The sequence below is a fragment of the Apodemus sylvaticus genome, chromosome 4, assembly GCF_947179515.1.
Source record: "Apodemus sylvaticus chromosome 4, mApoSyl1.1, whole genome shotgun sequence".
NCBI classification, from domain to species: Eukaryota; Metazoa; Chordata; class Mammalia; order Rodentia; family Muridae; genus Apodemus; species Apodemus sylvaticus.
The window spans coordinates 32,381,340-32,393,879 of NC_067475.1; the positions used below are offsets into that span (position 1 = coordinate 32,381,340).

Sequence of the window (12,540 nt, forward strand, 5' to 3'; positions counted from 1 at the left end):
ATCAAATATTTTATATTAATATTAACTATCTAGAGAATAAACTAAGACATCCCAAAGAAAGGATAGATCCATTTTTAAAATGCTAAATACCCGGCCACTTGTCTAAATATCAACAACAACAATAACAAAACATAACTAGTACAAGGACTCAGAGAAAGGTATAACAACATTCTTTCTAAAGTTAAATTGAAGTTCTCCCATAGAAGTTGAGAGCAGGAGTGTGAAGGGGGAGATTGAGGGAGATGGAGGGGTTAAGGACACTATAAGATCTACAGAGTCAACTACCCTGGGCCCATGGGGCTCACAGAGACTGAGCCAGCAACCAAAGAGCAGGCAAGGACTGGACCTAGGCCCCCTACACTTTTGTAAATGTGCAGCTTGGTCTTCATGCAGGTCCCTTAACAATCGGAGTCGGGGCTGTCTCTGACTCTGGTGCCTGCCTCTGGATCTCCTTTCCCTAGCTGGGACAACTTGGCTGGCCTCAGTAGAAGAGGATGGGCTTAATCATACTGCTACAGGTGCCAAGATGGGTTGGTAACCATGTGGGTGGGGTGGAGGAATTCCCCTTCTCTGAGGAAAAGGTAAGGGAGTAAAGGTGGAAGGGCTTGTGAGGAGAGGAGGGAGGGGGCTATGATTGGAATAATTGATAGATAGATAGATAGATAGATAGATAGATAGATAGATAGATAGATAGATAGATAGATAGATAGGAAAAAATAAAGTTGAGACCAGGATGCTAGTTGCCAAAGGCTAGGGAAGATGAGGAAACATAGGTGAAGCTAGACAGATCATTACTAAATTATACTTAGAATACAAAGTTGTGGTATGTTGTTGCATAGTAGAGTCACAACACAGCACTGTAAATCACTGTACTTTTAAAAACCTAAAGGAAAATGCTTAGAAAGCTTTTACCCTAAAGAAATAATAAAGGAGATAAGCACATTTAACTTGATTTAAATCTCTTACAATATATGCATTCCCCTAAATGTTGTATGATAGCCCACTAATATGCATAATTTTATAGTTTTACATATCAGTTAGAGTTAAATGACAAACTTAATTATAAAAAAAATAAAGTTCAAAAAATGGGGTACAGAGCTAAACCAAGAAAAAAGAAAATAAAAATAAAAAATAAAGCTCAACTCTATATGTAACATTCTTGAAAAGACTAAGGGGAAACTAGTACATATCTAACCTGAAAATAAATGCTAACCTTGATATGACAAATTAAGTATAATTAATACTTTGACTAGCCCAAGACATAGTTATTGCTTAAAAATCTTCTGATCTAATACATATGTGATTAACTTTACATTTTCAGCATATGTTAGCATATCCAAAGCCAGTGGTTATAAATTCTCACAAATAATTAAGACTCAGCCATGTTGGCTGTTGAACTTCCCTTCAATTGTGTTTAAAATACAAAGTTTGCTTTTATAAGCAAGGTGAAAAAAACAACAACAAAAACCAATGATCTTCTTTATGAAACCAATCTTTTACACAAATCCTTTTGTGTCAGTCTTTATAAAAGGACAGTCTGAGACCACCTACAAAGTGTCTGGGTCCAGTAGCAATGAGGAAATGTCTTGTCAAAAAAGGACTGGCTCTATTGTGCATTGTGTATGACCTTGAATGGAGAAAGCCCTCTGTCCTTTCCCCTAATAAAGCAACCCCTATGAGCTCTACTTGAGGACCATTTTATCTCCATTCAACTCTGACACCAAACAGGCTTTGAACCAACAGAGACATCTGTCACAAAAAAAAGCTCATCTCAAACCACATTTCCCCAAAGTTTTATAGGATTTAGTCTGGGATGACCAGCCATGTCCTAATGAGAAGACTCGTGCGTTGGGGACAAACAGGGTCACAGTTGTGAGTGACCCATCTCTGCACCGTCTAGTGGCACGGAATAGAAAACAATAAACATGGTCAACCACAGAGTGCACAGAAATGCCTCCAGGAAACAGAGAGAACCAGGGAGCAAGTCAGCTTTCACTGGGAAACAAGTGCCCTATAATGGCATCAAACATCTTCCAAAAGAGACGAATAGGCCTGTCTTCTTCTTCTATAAGGAATGTTACCGAATGTGAGCATTTCCACTCTACCAGGCAATGTTTAAAACAGCGCGCAATGCTGGTTTTTCACTATGTAAACTGGTTTAAAAAGCAACTGCTTGGTAGAGCTGCAGAGTTTGGCTCACCATCAACCTGATGCCAAAAAGACAAAAACTACACCACCTTAGGCAAGATGTCGCATGACCATCTGCCTGCCTTCCTGTCATCCTTCTTCAAGCCTACCCATATTTCAACCCAACAACACTATTCAAGGTTAATCCCAATCTGTTCTGCAACATCTTCCCTGGCCCACTCCTCTCTTACCTATCTACTGCATTAATGGTACTGATGTTCTCTGCTACCGGTGCACATCCTCACATGATAAACCTTCAAGAGCAAAGATTGTTTTCCCTTTTGCGCAACAGCCACAGGTTCTTACATACACGGGGTAACAAATTGAGGGTGTGGTTCTAACAAAGCTGGGGTATGGTTTGTGTATTAAATCTTCTGAGGGTGAGGGAACATCACCTTGAAAAGGTCAGTGAATAGGTCTCCAAGGGAGTAAAGGTGAGAGAAGGAAAATTTTCAAAGGTTTCCTGCTGAATCATACATTATTTTCATGGTAGAAGTTAGTAAGTGTGGGTGGTCTAGGCAGAAGTTGATCTATAGTATCATATATTAACATAATGATACTATATTTATATATCAGTTAAATGACTATAAAAAATAAAGTTCAACTCTATATGTAACATTCTTGAAGAGACTAAGGAGAAACTAATATATATCTAACCTGAAAATTCTCAGTACGGGGTGAACCCAGTACAGCAAAAGAAAATCATTTTAAAAGAACATTGTTTTTAAGTGGAGACCCTCTTATTTTAGCTAGAGATTTGTTCCCTGTTACTGTCGACTCCTGGACCAAAGTTCTGCTCCACAATAGAAATTACCCAAACTTCACAGAAAGGCAGCCACCCCGCTTTCCTTAGCACCACTACCACCACCACCACCACTACCACCACTGCCACCACCACCACTGCCACCACCGCCACCACCACCACTGCCACCACCGCCACCTCCTCTAGACACTTGTCTTTCCAAGCCATTCTCATCCATCCTGTTCATTTTTGTGCAACAGAAGTTAGATTATTTTCTTGGTTCCTCCTCTAGAACTACTCTACTTTGCCAATATCTCTTTTAAAGCCAAAGAAAATACCATATTTATGATTCAGACTTTGGAGTGCACAATAGAAATAGCAGCTACTGTGTTCCAGGAACAATTCATTACTCTGCATTGGTTACGACTTTTCTCTTTCCAATCATGCTTCAGAAAAGGAAAAGGGGGTTGGGGAAACTCATTTCTCAGTGAACAATGTATTTAACTAGACAGGAACTCATGGGTAAAGGCTATCAACACATATACATTCATAACAAGACTGTCTTAAAAGACTAAACTAACAAGCAGTCACTTCAAGGAAATAATCTGGCTGAAGAGGAGAATGCTTGGCTAAACCAAGGCAGGGGCAGAAGACAGGGATGATCTTAACCAAATCCTTAGATGTGAAACCATATTCTTTTAATTTCCTCTTCTGAAAACATCTAGTGATGCATTTGGATTGGTGCTATGTAACTATCATCACAATGATGCCCCAAGGAAACGTGTGTTTCCATTCACCTTAACAAGCAATGGTCTTTGTTGAAGGCCATGAGAACCTGTCACAATAGTAAACACCTTGGGAATCATTCAGAGGACAGATCAAACAGCATTCCTATCTGTCTGCTTCTGATTTCATAGACCGATAGACGAATTTTTGGCCTAGCATCTCATTGTTGTTATACTGGGACTTTCTGTGAATACTATTTTTCACCTTTAGAACTCAGATCTGCGCTAATTTTTTTTTAACGAAGGAGCCAAATGAACACAGCAGTCTGGGCCACCTCTCCGCAGCAGCCCAGTAACAGACGCTGATCTCCATCATTCCAGATGCAGGGTAACTACCAGCCAGACAGCCAGCATGCACTTAACTTTGAAAATGCACAATGGCTGCATCCTGTCTAGCATCTGCATTTCCTATAGGCTGAAATCATATACTGAAATAAGGAAACCTTGGCAGCCTCAGAGAACATTTCTAGCCTTAAGCTATTAATTTTATTGAATGGAGTCCTATATTTCCTAGGGAAATGTCTTATATGTTTTTCCTATAAAAAGCTTGTCCCTAGAGTTGAGGCACATTTTTACCAACTTCTACAGTATTGTGAACTAAATAACACTATTAAATATTTGAGAAATAGTAGCACGTTATACATTTTCAAAAGAAATCTAAGATTTTAGGGCTGACTAGTTAGGAGAAACTCCCCTCCATTAAGAATGTAGTTACAATAAGAATATTATCCCATAGAGCTGTCTACTTTCCCTTAATATTTATGAAGAATTTGAGAACTTAAACATGACATTAATGTTCCTTAAATGAGGACTAATCTTGACAAAAATAATTTAAGCATCTTACATTTTCCTGATGCAACAAAAATACCACAAACTATGCTGTCTATAGAATTACATTTCAAACATTCCAGAGGCTTACAGCCTGCCTTGTAACAGCCTCCATCCTCAAGGACCCGCCCTCATATAAAGGAGAAGGTATCTCCCTCAGGCCTCTTCCATGAGGGCACGAACCCTCAGTCAGGAGAATCCTGCCTTCTTGCTCAGCCACTTCTAAGATCCCCAGCTCTTAATACCAATGCCCTGGAGATTAGGGGTCAACTGTATGATTCTGGCATGGCGGAGACACTCAGACCATAGCAGAAAGCCAAGCAGCACGCCACTCGTTATGACCGATTCACAACTCTATTTCAATTCAGTGTCGGCCTTACTTAGACAACTTACAGTGAGATTTTTAGATCCAAGGACCAGGAAATACATAGATTTCATATTTGTGCAATTAAAGAAAAAAAGACATAGTGAATTTTTTCTAATGCACCTTTCACTTAACCAGAAGAAAATTTAAATTTCTAAAATATAAAGTTTATAAAAGCTGAATGTAGTATTAAATCTTCAATTATGTGGTTATTCCCCGTACCGTCTTAAATGTGTATTTAATAATTTAATACAATTTAAAGGTCATAGGCAGCCAGTTGAGAGGAAGCAAGGCTGGGGAATGAGCCTACATGTGGACATTTTTAAGGCTGTGACTTTATTTCTCTAGGAGAAAATATAGCTGGTTATGTGCAAACGTGCATATTAATTTTAATAATCATTCCTGAGGTTTAGTCCTGAAGGCTTTGTAGGAGAGATCTTTTGATAGTTCACTGCTAAACTCTCTCTTCCTTAAAAATACCCTGAGAACAGCAACCGTCGTCCCCTTAGGTCAAGTCACGTGTACAGCTATTACTGTAACCACAGACTCTCCAAACCACAAGCGGCAGAAAAGCCTACTTTCCAGGGAACGTGATGATTCAAACCGTATTTTTGCTTCAAGTTTGTTTTTAAAGCTAGTTCAACCCTTAGTGAAATCATTGCTTTTTTAATACGAACAATAAAGTTCCCTCTGAGCAACTCTTCAGTTCCTCTAGAACACTCGGTGGGATGCGGGCAGATTGAAGGCTCAGCTTACACCAAAGATCCTACAAAGCCCTCAAGACTAAACCTCCAGGATGATTATCGAAATTAAAATACACTTTAGCATGCAAACAGCTATATTTTCTCCTAGAGAACAAAAAGAAAGTAATCAGAGGCCAGAAGACGGAAATACCTAAGATTTCTACAAATAAATGGAGGGAGACGGACAGAAACTATTCCCACCAAAACACACTGACTTGCCATAAAGGGTCACAGGGTGGGCTAATGGGGGATTTTATTAATGTGCACTCATTGTTCAAAAGACAACATTATTCACTAAGACAACATCACATATGTGTATCATGTACTTTACTTGTGTTCATTCCCTAGTACCATCCTCTGCTGGACTCCTTCCTTTTCCCAAAGTCATCATTCTAAAAGTGGTGTGTGTGTGTGTGTGTGTGTACAGTTTACGTCTTGATTCCATACATGAGGGAAAGCATAAAGTATTTGGCTACTTTGGCTTATTTCGCTCAGCACAATGACCTTCCGTTCCATCCATTTTATATCAAATTACATAATTTTACTTCACTCTAAATAGATACATTTCTGGCTGATAAGGAAAATGGAGCTAGTTCCGATGTGAACTGTGCAGCAATAAACATATATCTTCCCCACCATAGCTGCAGTGCTCTTTCAAATTGTTATTTTATTATTATTTTGTGTGTGTGTGTGTGTGTTCTGTGCATGTACTTGTATGTGTGCATGTACTTGCAGGTGCATGTATGAGTCACAATACAAGTGTACACAAGGCCAGAGGACAACAATCAGGATTCAGTTCTCACCTTCCCGAAATCAGCTTCAGGCCAGCATCCTTGCCTGGCACGTGGTTTACTCACAGAGACATCTCCCACCCATCCTTGGAGCTGTCTCTACACGGCCATCTGACACCCTTGGAGAGTTCACTACAGTCTGTGGATGCAGTAAAACTAGAAATTGCACCCACTCACTAAGTATGGTTTAGCCCCATGTGTTATGAAATGGAAGATATTGACAGCTTTTAGTCAGCAATTGCACTCACCGCCATACCCCCACAGATTTAGGCATTGATTATCTACTGCAAAGTTACTTATGGAAGTATTGAAATAGCCAAGAATGGTAGCTCATGCCTTTAATAGCAGCACTCAGGAGGCAGAGGCGTGAAGATCTCTCTGAGTCCAGGCCATTCTTGGCAACAAGGTAAGTTCCGGGCTATCTGAGGCTACATAGTAAAACTCTCTAAAAAAAATAAAAAACTGTAAACATGGTTAAAAAGAAAGAAAAGGAATTAATTATACTGTGCTAATTCCCATGATTATATTAGTATCATACAGATACAACGAGGTTTGCACAGTAACTACAATATTTCCTTTATAAGAGAGAATGTTATCATCCTTTATGTTAACTTTTATTTAAAATGTTGTTTGGTGTGTTCTAGATGTTTCTTTGAAGCACTGAGAAAATTCATTCCATTACTCTTACTTTCTCTTACTATATTACTTGATTCCAGTTCCATGTAAAAGACTCTAATGTAAATTAAATACTTACTCTTCTCCATCAAATGATTCTGCTTACTGCTTAAATTCTATTTCTGCTGCTACGCCTATGACAGAACACCGAAGAAACAGGAGGAAGAGCACAATTATAAGAAGAAAATATGTAATATACTTAACATAAGAGGCCATCTATTCTGACGTATCTCAAGGTACATTAAATGCATTGACTCAGGAGGATAATCATGTTGGAGCCAAAGAAAGTTATTCAAAGTGTGTTAGTTCGTTCTTTCTCAAAAATGCAAACTAGGTGTATGGTTGGTGTGGGTAGCCTCTGTGGCTGAGCTACACACTGAATGAAGGGGTAATGTTTGGCTTCTAGACCAGACTAAATATGAATCAAGACTTGCTTTCTTTGGCAAAGTTCCTGGACCATACCTGAATGCATTTGGGTTGATTTTACACTTAACCTGACAGCAGGACGCCCTAATCTAATACTCCTCACACCACAGCCTGGCCTCTCAGTCTTGCCTGTTGCCTTCATTTCAACTGGAAGAGCAGCTCCAGTTGCTCTACGCCCTGGGTGCATCCTTCTCCCTCTTCCCCCTGTACTTCTAAGTGGGAAACACCTGACGACCCTCAAACAATTTCAGCTGAAGTCCTACGACCCCCCCTCTTACTGGGTTTTCAGTATATTTCAGTGGTAGATAACATTTATCAGCCCATGCAATTCCTTAATCTTAGCCACATTATTTTATGTGAAAGGAAGAAAGAAATGTGCCCAATTACATCGTGTTTCCCATTTTACAAATTCACACTAAACGAATTGCTTATCTTGTTGATTTCAGTGTCTCCCCCACCCCCTACTTGTATAGCCTTGAAAGCCTTTTTCTTCATAAGCATTTGTTGCTATGAAAAACTAAGGATCTTGGAGGAACCGTTCAGATAAAAAAAAAAAAAGAGTCATAGGTATACAGACAAGCCCATAGGTTTAGACTTTTACATTGACCACTGTTAATGGATCCAGGGGATTCCCTGGAAGTACAGAAATGGAGAGAGAAGGCAATCACTCAGCAGTAAGCTCCAAAAGATAAGGGCAGAGATGGCACTCTCAGTCACGCTGTTGGAAACACAGGTTGGTCCCTGGACACAAGAAGCTGGTCTTCTAGTATGGTTTCCGCTTGAAACAAACTGTTATGATTTTAAGAGCCACTTATATAAGCCATGCCCACTGACGAAGTCACAGCACTCAGCACCTGTGCGGACTTGGTGTGTAAGCTAAGCTAACAGGGACAACTGCTTTTAGCAACCATGAGAAGGGTGACCAGCATCTATCTCGGTAAAGCTTCTCACAGGGAAGGACATGGATAAAGAACCATTGCTGCTGTGAACAGGACCGTGGGATTTGGCTTGGCTTCACGGGCCTACCCTTTGAAGTAGGACTTCCTCTCCAGTTGCTTTAGAAATGTAGGGGAAATTGTCCTCCAGAAGAGACGGTCTACACCACACCCTTCCCAGTTGTCCGACACGGATTCTCCGGGAGGCGTCATATAACTTGATAAGTTGTAGCTAAATAATGCCAATGTAAGATAAACTCTCATCCATTGATAGGTAATTAGCCAATGCAAAGTGGTTACAAATTGAAGTTACCTGAGGTGGCTTCCTACTTTCATGGTGGACAAGTCCATTTAGCCTCTGTTTATACATCCACTTCACATTCCTAAACTATAGCTGTGTTTTAAATTTTCCTTAAAACTGCATAGGAACATAGGTTAGTACCTTCTCTAACAAGTTAGGATCCTTAAGCTACAATCCTTTTATATCAGCAAAAAGGAGTCATTTCCTATGCTTTCGAAAATTGTTTTAAAATTTGGGGATACTGTCGCTATTTGATATTGATGTTCCTCGATAGTACTATTGCATGGAATTATGAATACAGCTGTTGCCAGGGAAAGCTAGAAGCCTTGGGACTAGAGAGAGACCAAGGCAGCCAAAGAACAGAAGTGGAGAAGCTGAGACATGGGTTAGTGATCTTGTAGAGGACCAGGATTCAGTTGCCAGCACCCACACGGCAGCTGACTTTTAACTCCAGCTCTGGGAGATCTGACGCTCTCTTCTGGCCTCTGCAGGCACTTGCACTCAGGTACAGACTCTCCCTCTGACCAGAAAGGGAGTATGGGGGTCTTCCATCTTTGTAGTTTCATGAACACATGTGCGGTTCCAACCACAGAGCCTGTTGGTACAACGCCTCTCCACTGACAGCGTGACAGAGCATCCTCCACCCTGGCCTGTGTTTGCTGTGCTCACTCTTAGATTCCAGAAATCCAACTGACGTTATCCGTCGCATCACATCTTATAATCGTGAAGCCAGTGTAACTGCTTAAAATGCTAGTAGCATGTGAGTACAGTTAAACAAAAGTGCAGACTGGTAATAAATTGAAAATGATGAGGGAGTGAAATATGACACACACAGGGCGCTATGCAACTGATTATAAAATTCCTCCGTCTAGGCTTTCTTCCTGACGACTGATGATGGAAACATGTTGTTTTTTTTTTTATTCTGCTGAGGGAAAAAAAATGAAGGTTTAAAGTAAAACATACTTGAGTCTAATGCATTGTGGGTTTACATAGAAAAATACAAAATATACCCCCAGGTCTCTGAATCCAAGTATATCCTTTGCTATAAAAGTAAATTAGCCATTTTTATATTCAAAAAATGGCAGCATAAATTTTTCCAGTATGCATTGCATTCCTCATTCAGAACTTGATTGCAAGAACAAGCCTGATATTCAGGAAACCACCCTTAGAAGTAGCTGGAATTTAGAGCCCTAAATAACTCTGCACAGGAGGAAACTGAATACAAGAACATAAAAGCCTCAGTTTCTTTACGGATGTCATTTCTCAATGCTAGAGGTTTTCTTTTATTAAAAACTTCCAGATGCATCACATGAATAGAAGAAGTGCAGGAGGCTTCCAGGCTTGCTGTCTAAACTGTGGGCTGGGAACCCAGCAGCACTGCAGCGAGAGGAAGCAGCAATAGGAGACAGAGTTGCTTTGGTTACATCTCTTTTCTCGTAGTTTACAATGCCTTTATTTGGCATATGATCCTTCTCGCTTCCTTACTAGATCAACTCTATCTTTGCTGCTTTATAGATAACTGACTTCTCCCATAAAGTAAAGCAGCTAGCTAAAAAATATTAATAATAATAATATATTTTCCATCTAGATTGAAGCCCTTAGAGTGAAACTTCTGTAATCAAGATAAAATTGCTCACCACTGACTTTGACAGTTGCAGGATGTTCTATTGCATGGCCTGCAAGATGATTAAGTCAAGTACTGTACTCAAACAGCCCACAACCTGCAGTTCATACGGCAACCATCAGGGCTGACAGCAGTGGACAGCAATGGTAGGTAGAGGATCCTCTTTCAATTTCCCTCCTGCAGCACTTGCTACAGTGGGGGCTAGAGACAGATTTATACTTTGTAAAATGTACTGCATTCCTCACCCATTATTTGATAAAATATGGTTAATTTCTAGAGAGTCTTTCTATAATTGCCAGGACCTACAGCCCATGCTAATATGCAAATTCAAATGAATAGTCATATCTGTTTCAACACTTTATAAAAATGATAAATTTTATTTTAGGTGGACTGGTGTTTTGCCACATGTGTGTATTTGTGAAGATGTCCGATTCCCCGGAACTAGAGTTACAGACAGCTGTGTACTGCCATGTGGGTGCTGGGAATTGAACTCGGGTCCTCTGGGGGAGCAACTAGTGCTCTGAACTCCAGAGCCATCTCTCTGGTAGCTTCTCTCTATAATTTAGCTCCATCAATTCTAGAAATGTTTCTAGTGTAGAATTCTGGAGATGAATTCTGCGTTGGCGGGTGTGGTTCCTTTCTAAGCACAGGCATCTGCCTTTCAGCAGTTTTTCTAACAGTGTTCTGTGGAGTCCTAAGCTTCTTTGGAGATGACCCAGGGGCCCTATGTGGACAACAGAAGGTTTTATTCTTCTATCTAAAAGGTGGGGACTTGAAAGTGAGCTAAGGGGTTAGGAGTATATACCGCTCATGCAGAGAACCAGAGTCCAGTTCCCAGCAGCTACATTAGGAGCTTGTGGCCACCTGGACCTCCACCTCTAGGAGATATATCACTCTCTTCTGGCCTCTGTGGGCATTCAAATGTATGTGCATGCATGTGCACATATGCACATGAATGTATGAGTTCATGAATAAGTAAAAATCTTTTAAAATGTAGTCAGCACAATTCTTTTTTTTTTCTAAGACAGGGTTTCTCTATGTAGCCCTGGGTGTCCTAGAACTCACTCTGTAGACCAGGCTGACCTCCAACTCAGATATCCACCTGCCTCTGCCTCCCAAGTGCTGGGATTAAAGGCGTGTGTTGTGTAAAAAGGAGTAAGAAACAGTAGAACCTAAATGTTGTAAAAAAAAAAAAAATGGCAGACATTCTTATAAATTATTAATATCAAATGGCCCTGCTCGGGGATCACAATGGGCAGCAAGATGGCTTCCACCACCAGGGTCTCGCAGGTAGCAAAGCCACATGCTCTGTTAACAAAGTTCCCTAACAGAGGAGACAAACCTAAGCTCAGTGCCTCAGAAGCTTTGGGTTCTGCCGCGCCACCCTCCCACTCCTCTGTCATTTCACAGCATTCTAAAGGAAGTACATCCCCAGATTTACGGATGCTTCAGGGGCCACCAGACACGACAGAAACAATAAAGTCATTACCTCAGAAATACAGAAGGAAACCTATGTCTCAAGAGAAAATGGAATTTATCCAGCGTGGGGGTCCAGAGAGATCATCGTGGCTGCTGCTTGTCCCCAGACAGAAGGATTAGCTTTACAATAAAGGACTTCCACAGCGTCAAATGAAAAGTCATATATTAAACAACCTTAATAAATATTCTGTAAGCAGAACGAAGTCTAGACACTCCAGGTGGCCACTGTATCTCCTACATTATGTATCTTGTCAGCTTCTCCACAGGCTGACCTGTACACTTATTAAAGTCTACATTTTTAAATGCTAGCCTGTTAACTTACTCTTGATTATGAAGTGTTACCAGTGCTGAGCTATTAAAAGCACATAGTATCTAAAAAGAAAAAAAAATCAAATGAACACAGTTTCACAATTTCTAACAAATGAGGCCGCTGTCTATCAACATGTTTTTACAAAAGAAAGGATGACTTATAAATAAGATATGAGGTAAACTCAGGAATGCTTCCATTTTCACGGGTTCAACTGAAGCCACTTAGACACTCCAAAGACATATCTGGATAAGTTTCTGGGTATCAGAAGCAAGACAACAACCTCACATTTTTCTAGAGTCTATGAAATTTGAAACTTGAAGCTAAAAATCCCTATTTCACAAATTCAATTG

The 12,540-nt window shown here is 40.2% G+C and overlaps 2 protein-coding genes across 2 annotated transcripts in view; one reads left to right on the forward strand and one right to left on the reverse strand.

The window, feature by feature from the left end:
- Positions 1-12,540, reverse strand: part of Col25a1 (collagen type XXV alpha 1 chain) — a 397,132-nt gene that overhangs the window by 376,410 nt on the left and 8,182 nt on the right. The gene's annotated exons all lie outside the window — the stretch shown is intronic.
- On the forward strand, positions 11,653-12,035 carry LOC127682691 (alpha-ketoglutarate dehydrogenase component 4-like). Its single transcript, XM_052179248.1, has one exon. It carries the CDS (start codon positions 11,653-11,655, stop codon positions 11,998-12,000), a length of 348 nt encoding a protein of 115 aa, XP_052035208.1. The 3' UTR covers positions 12,001-12,035.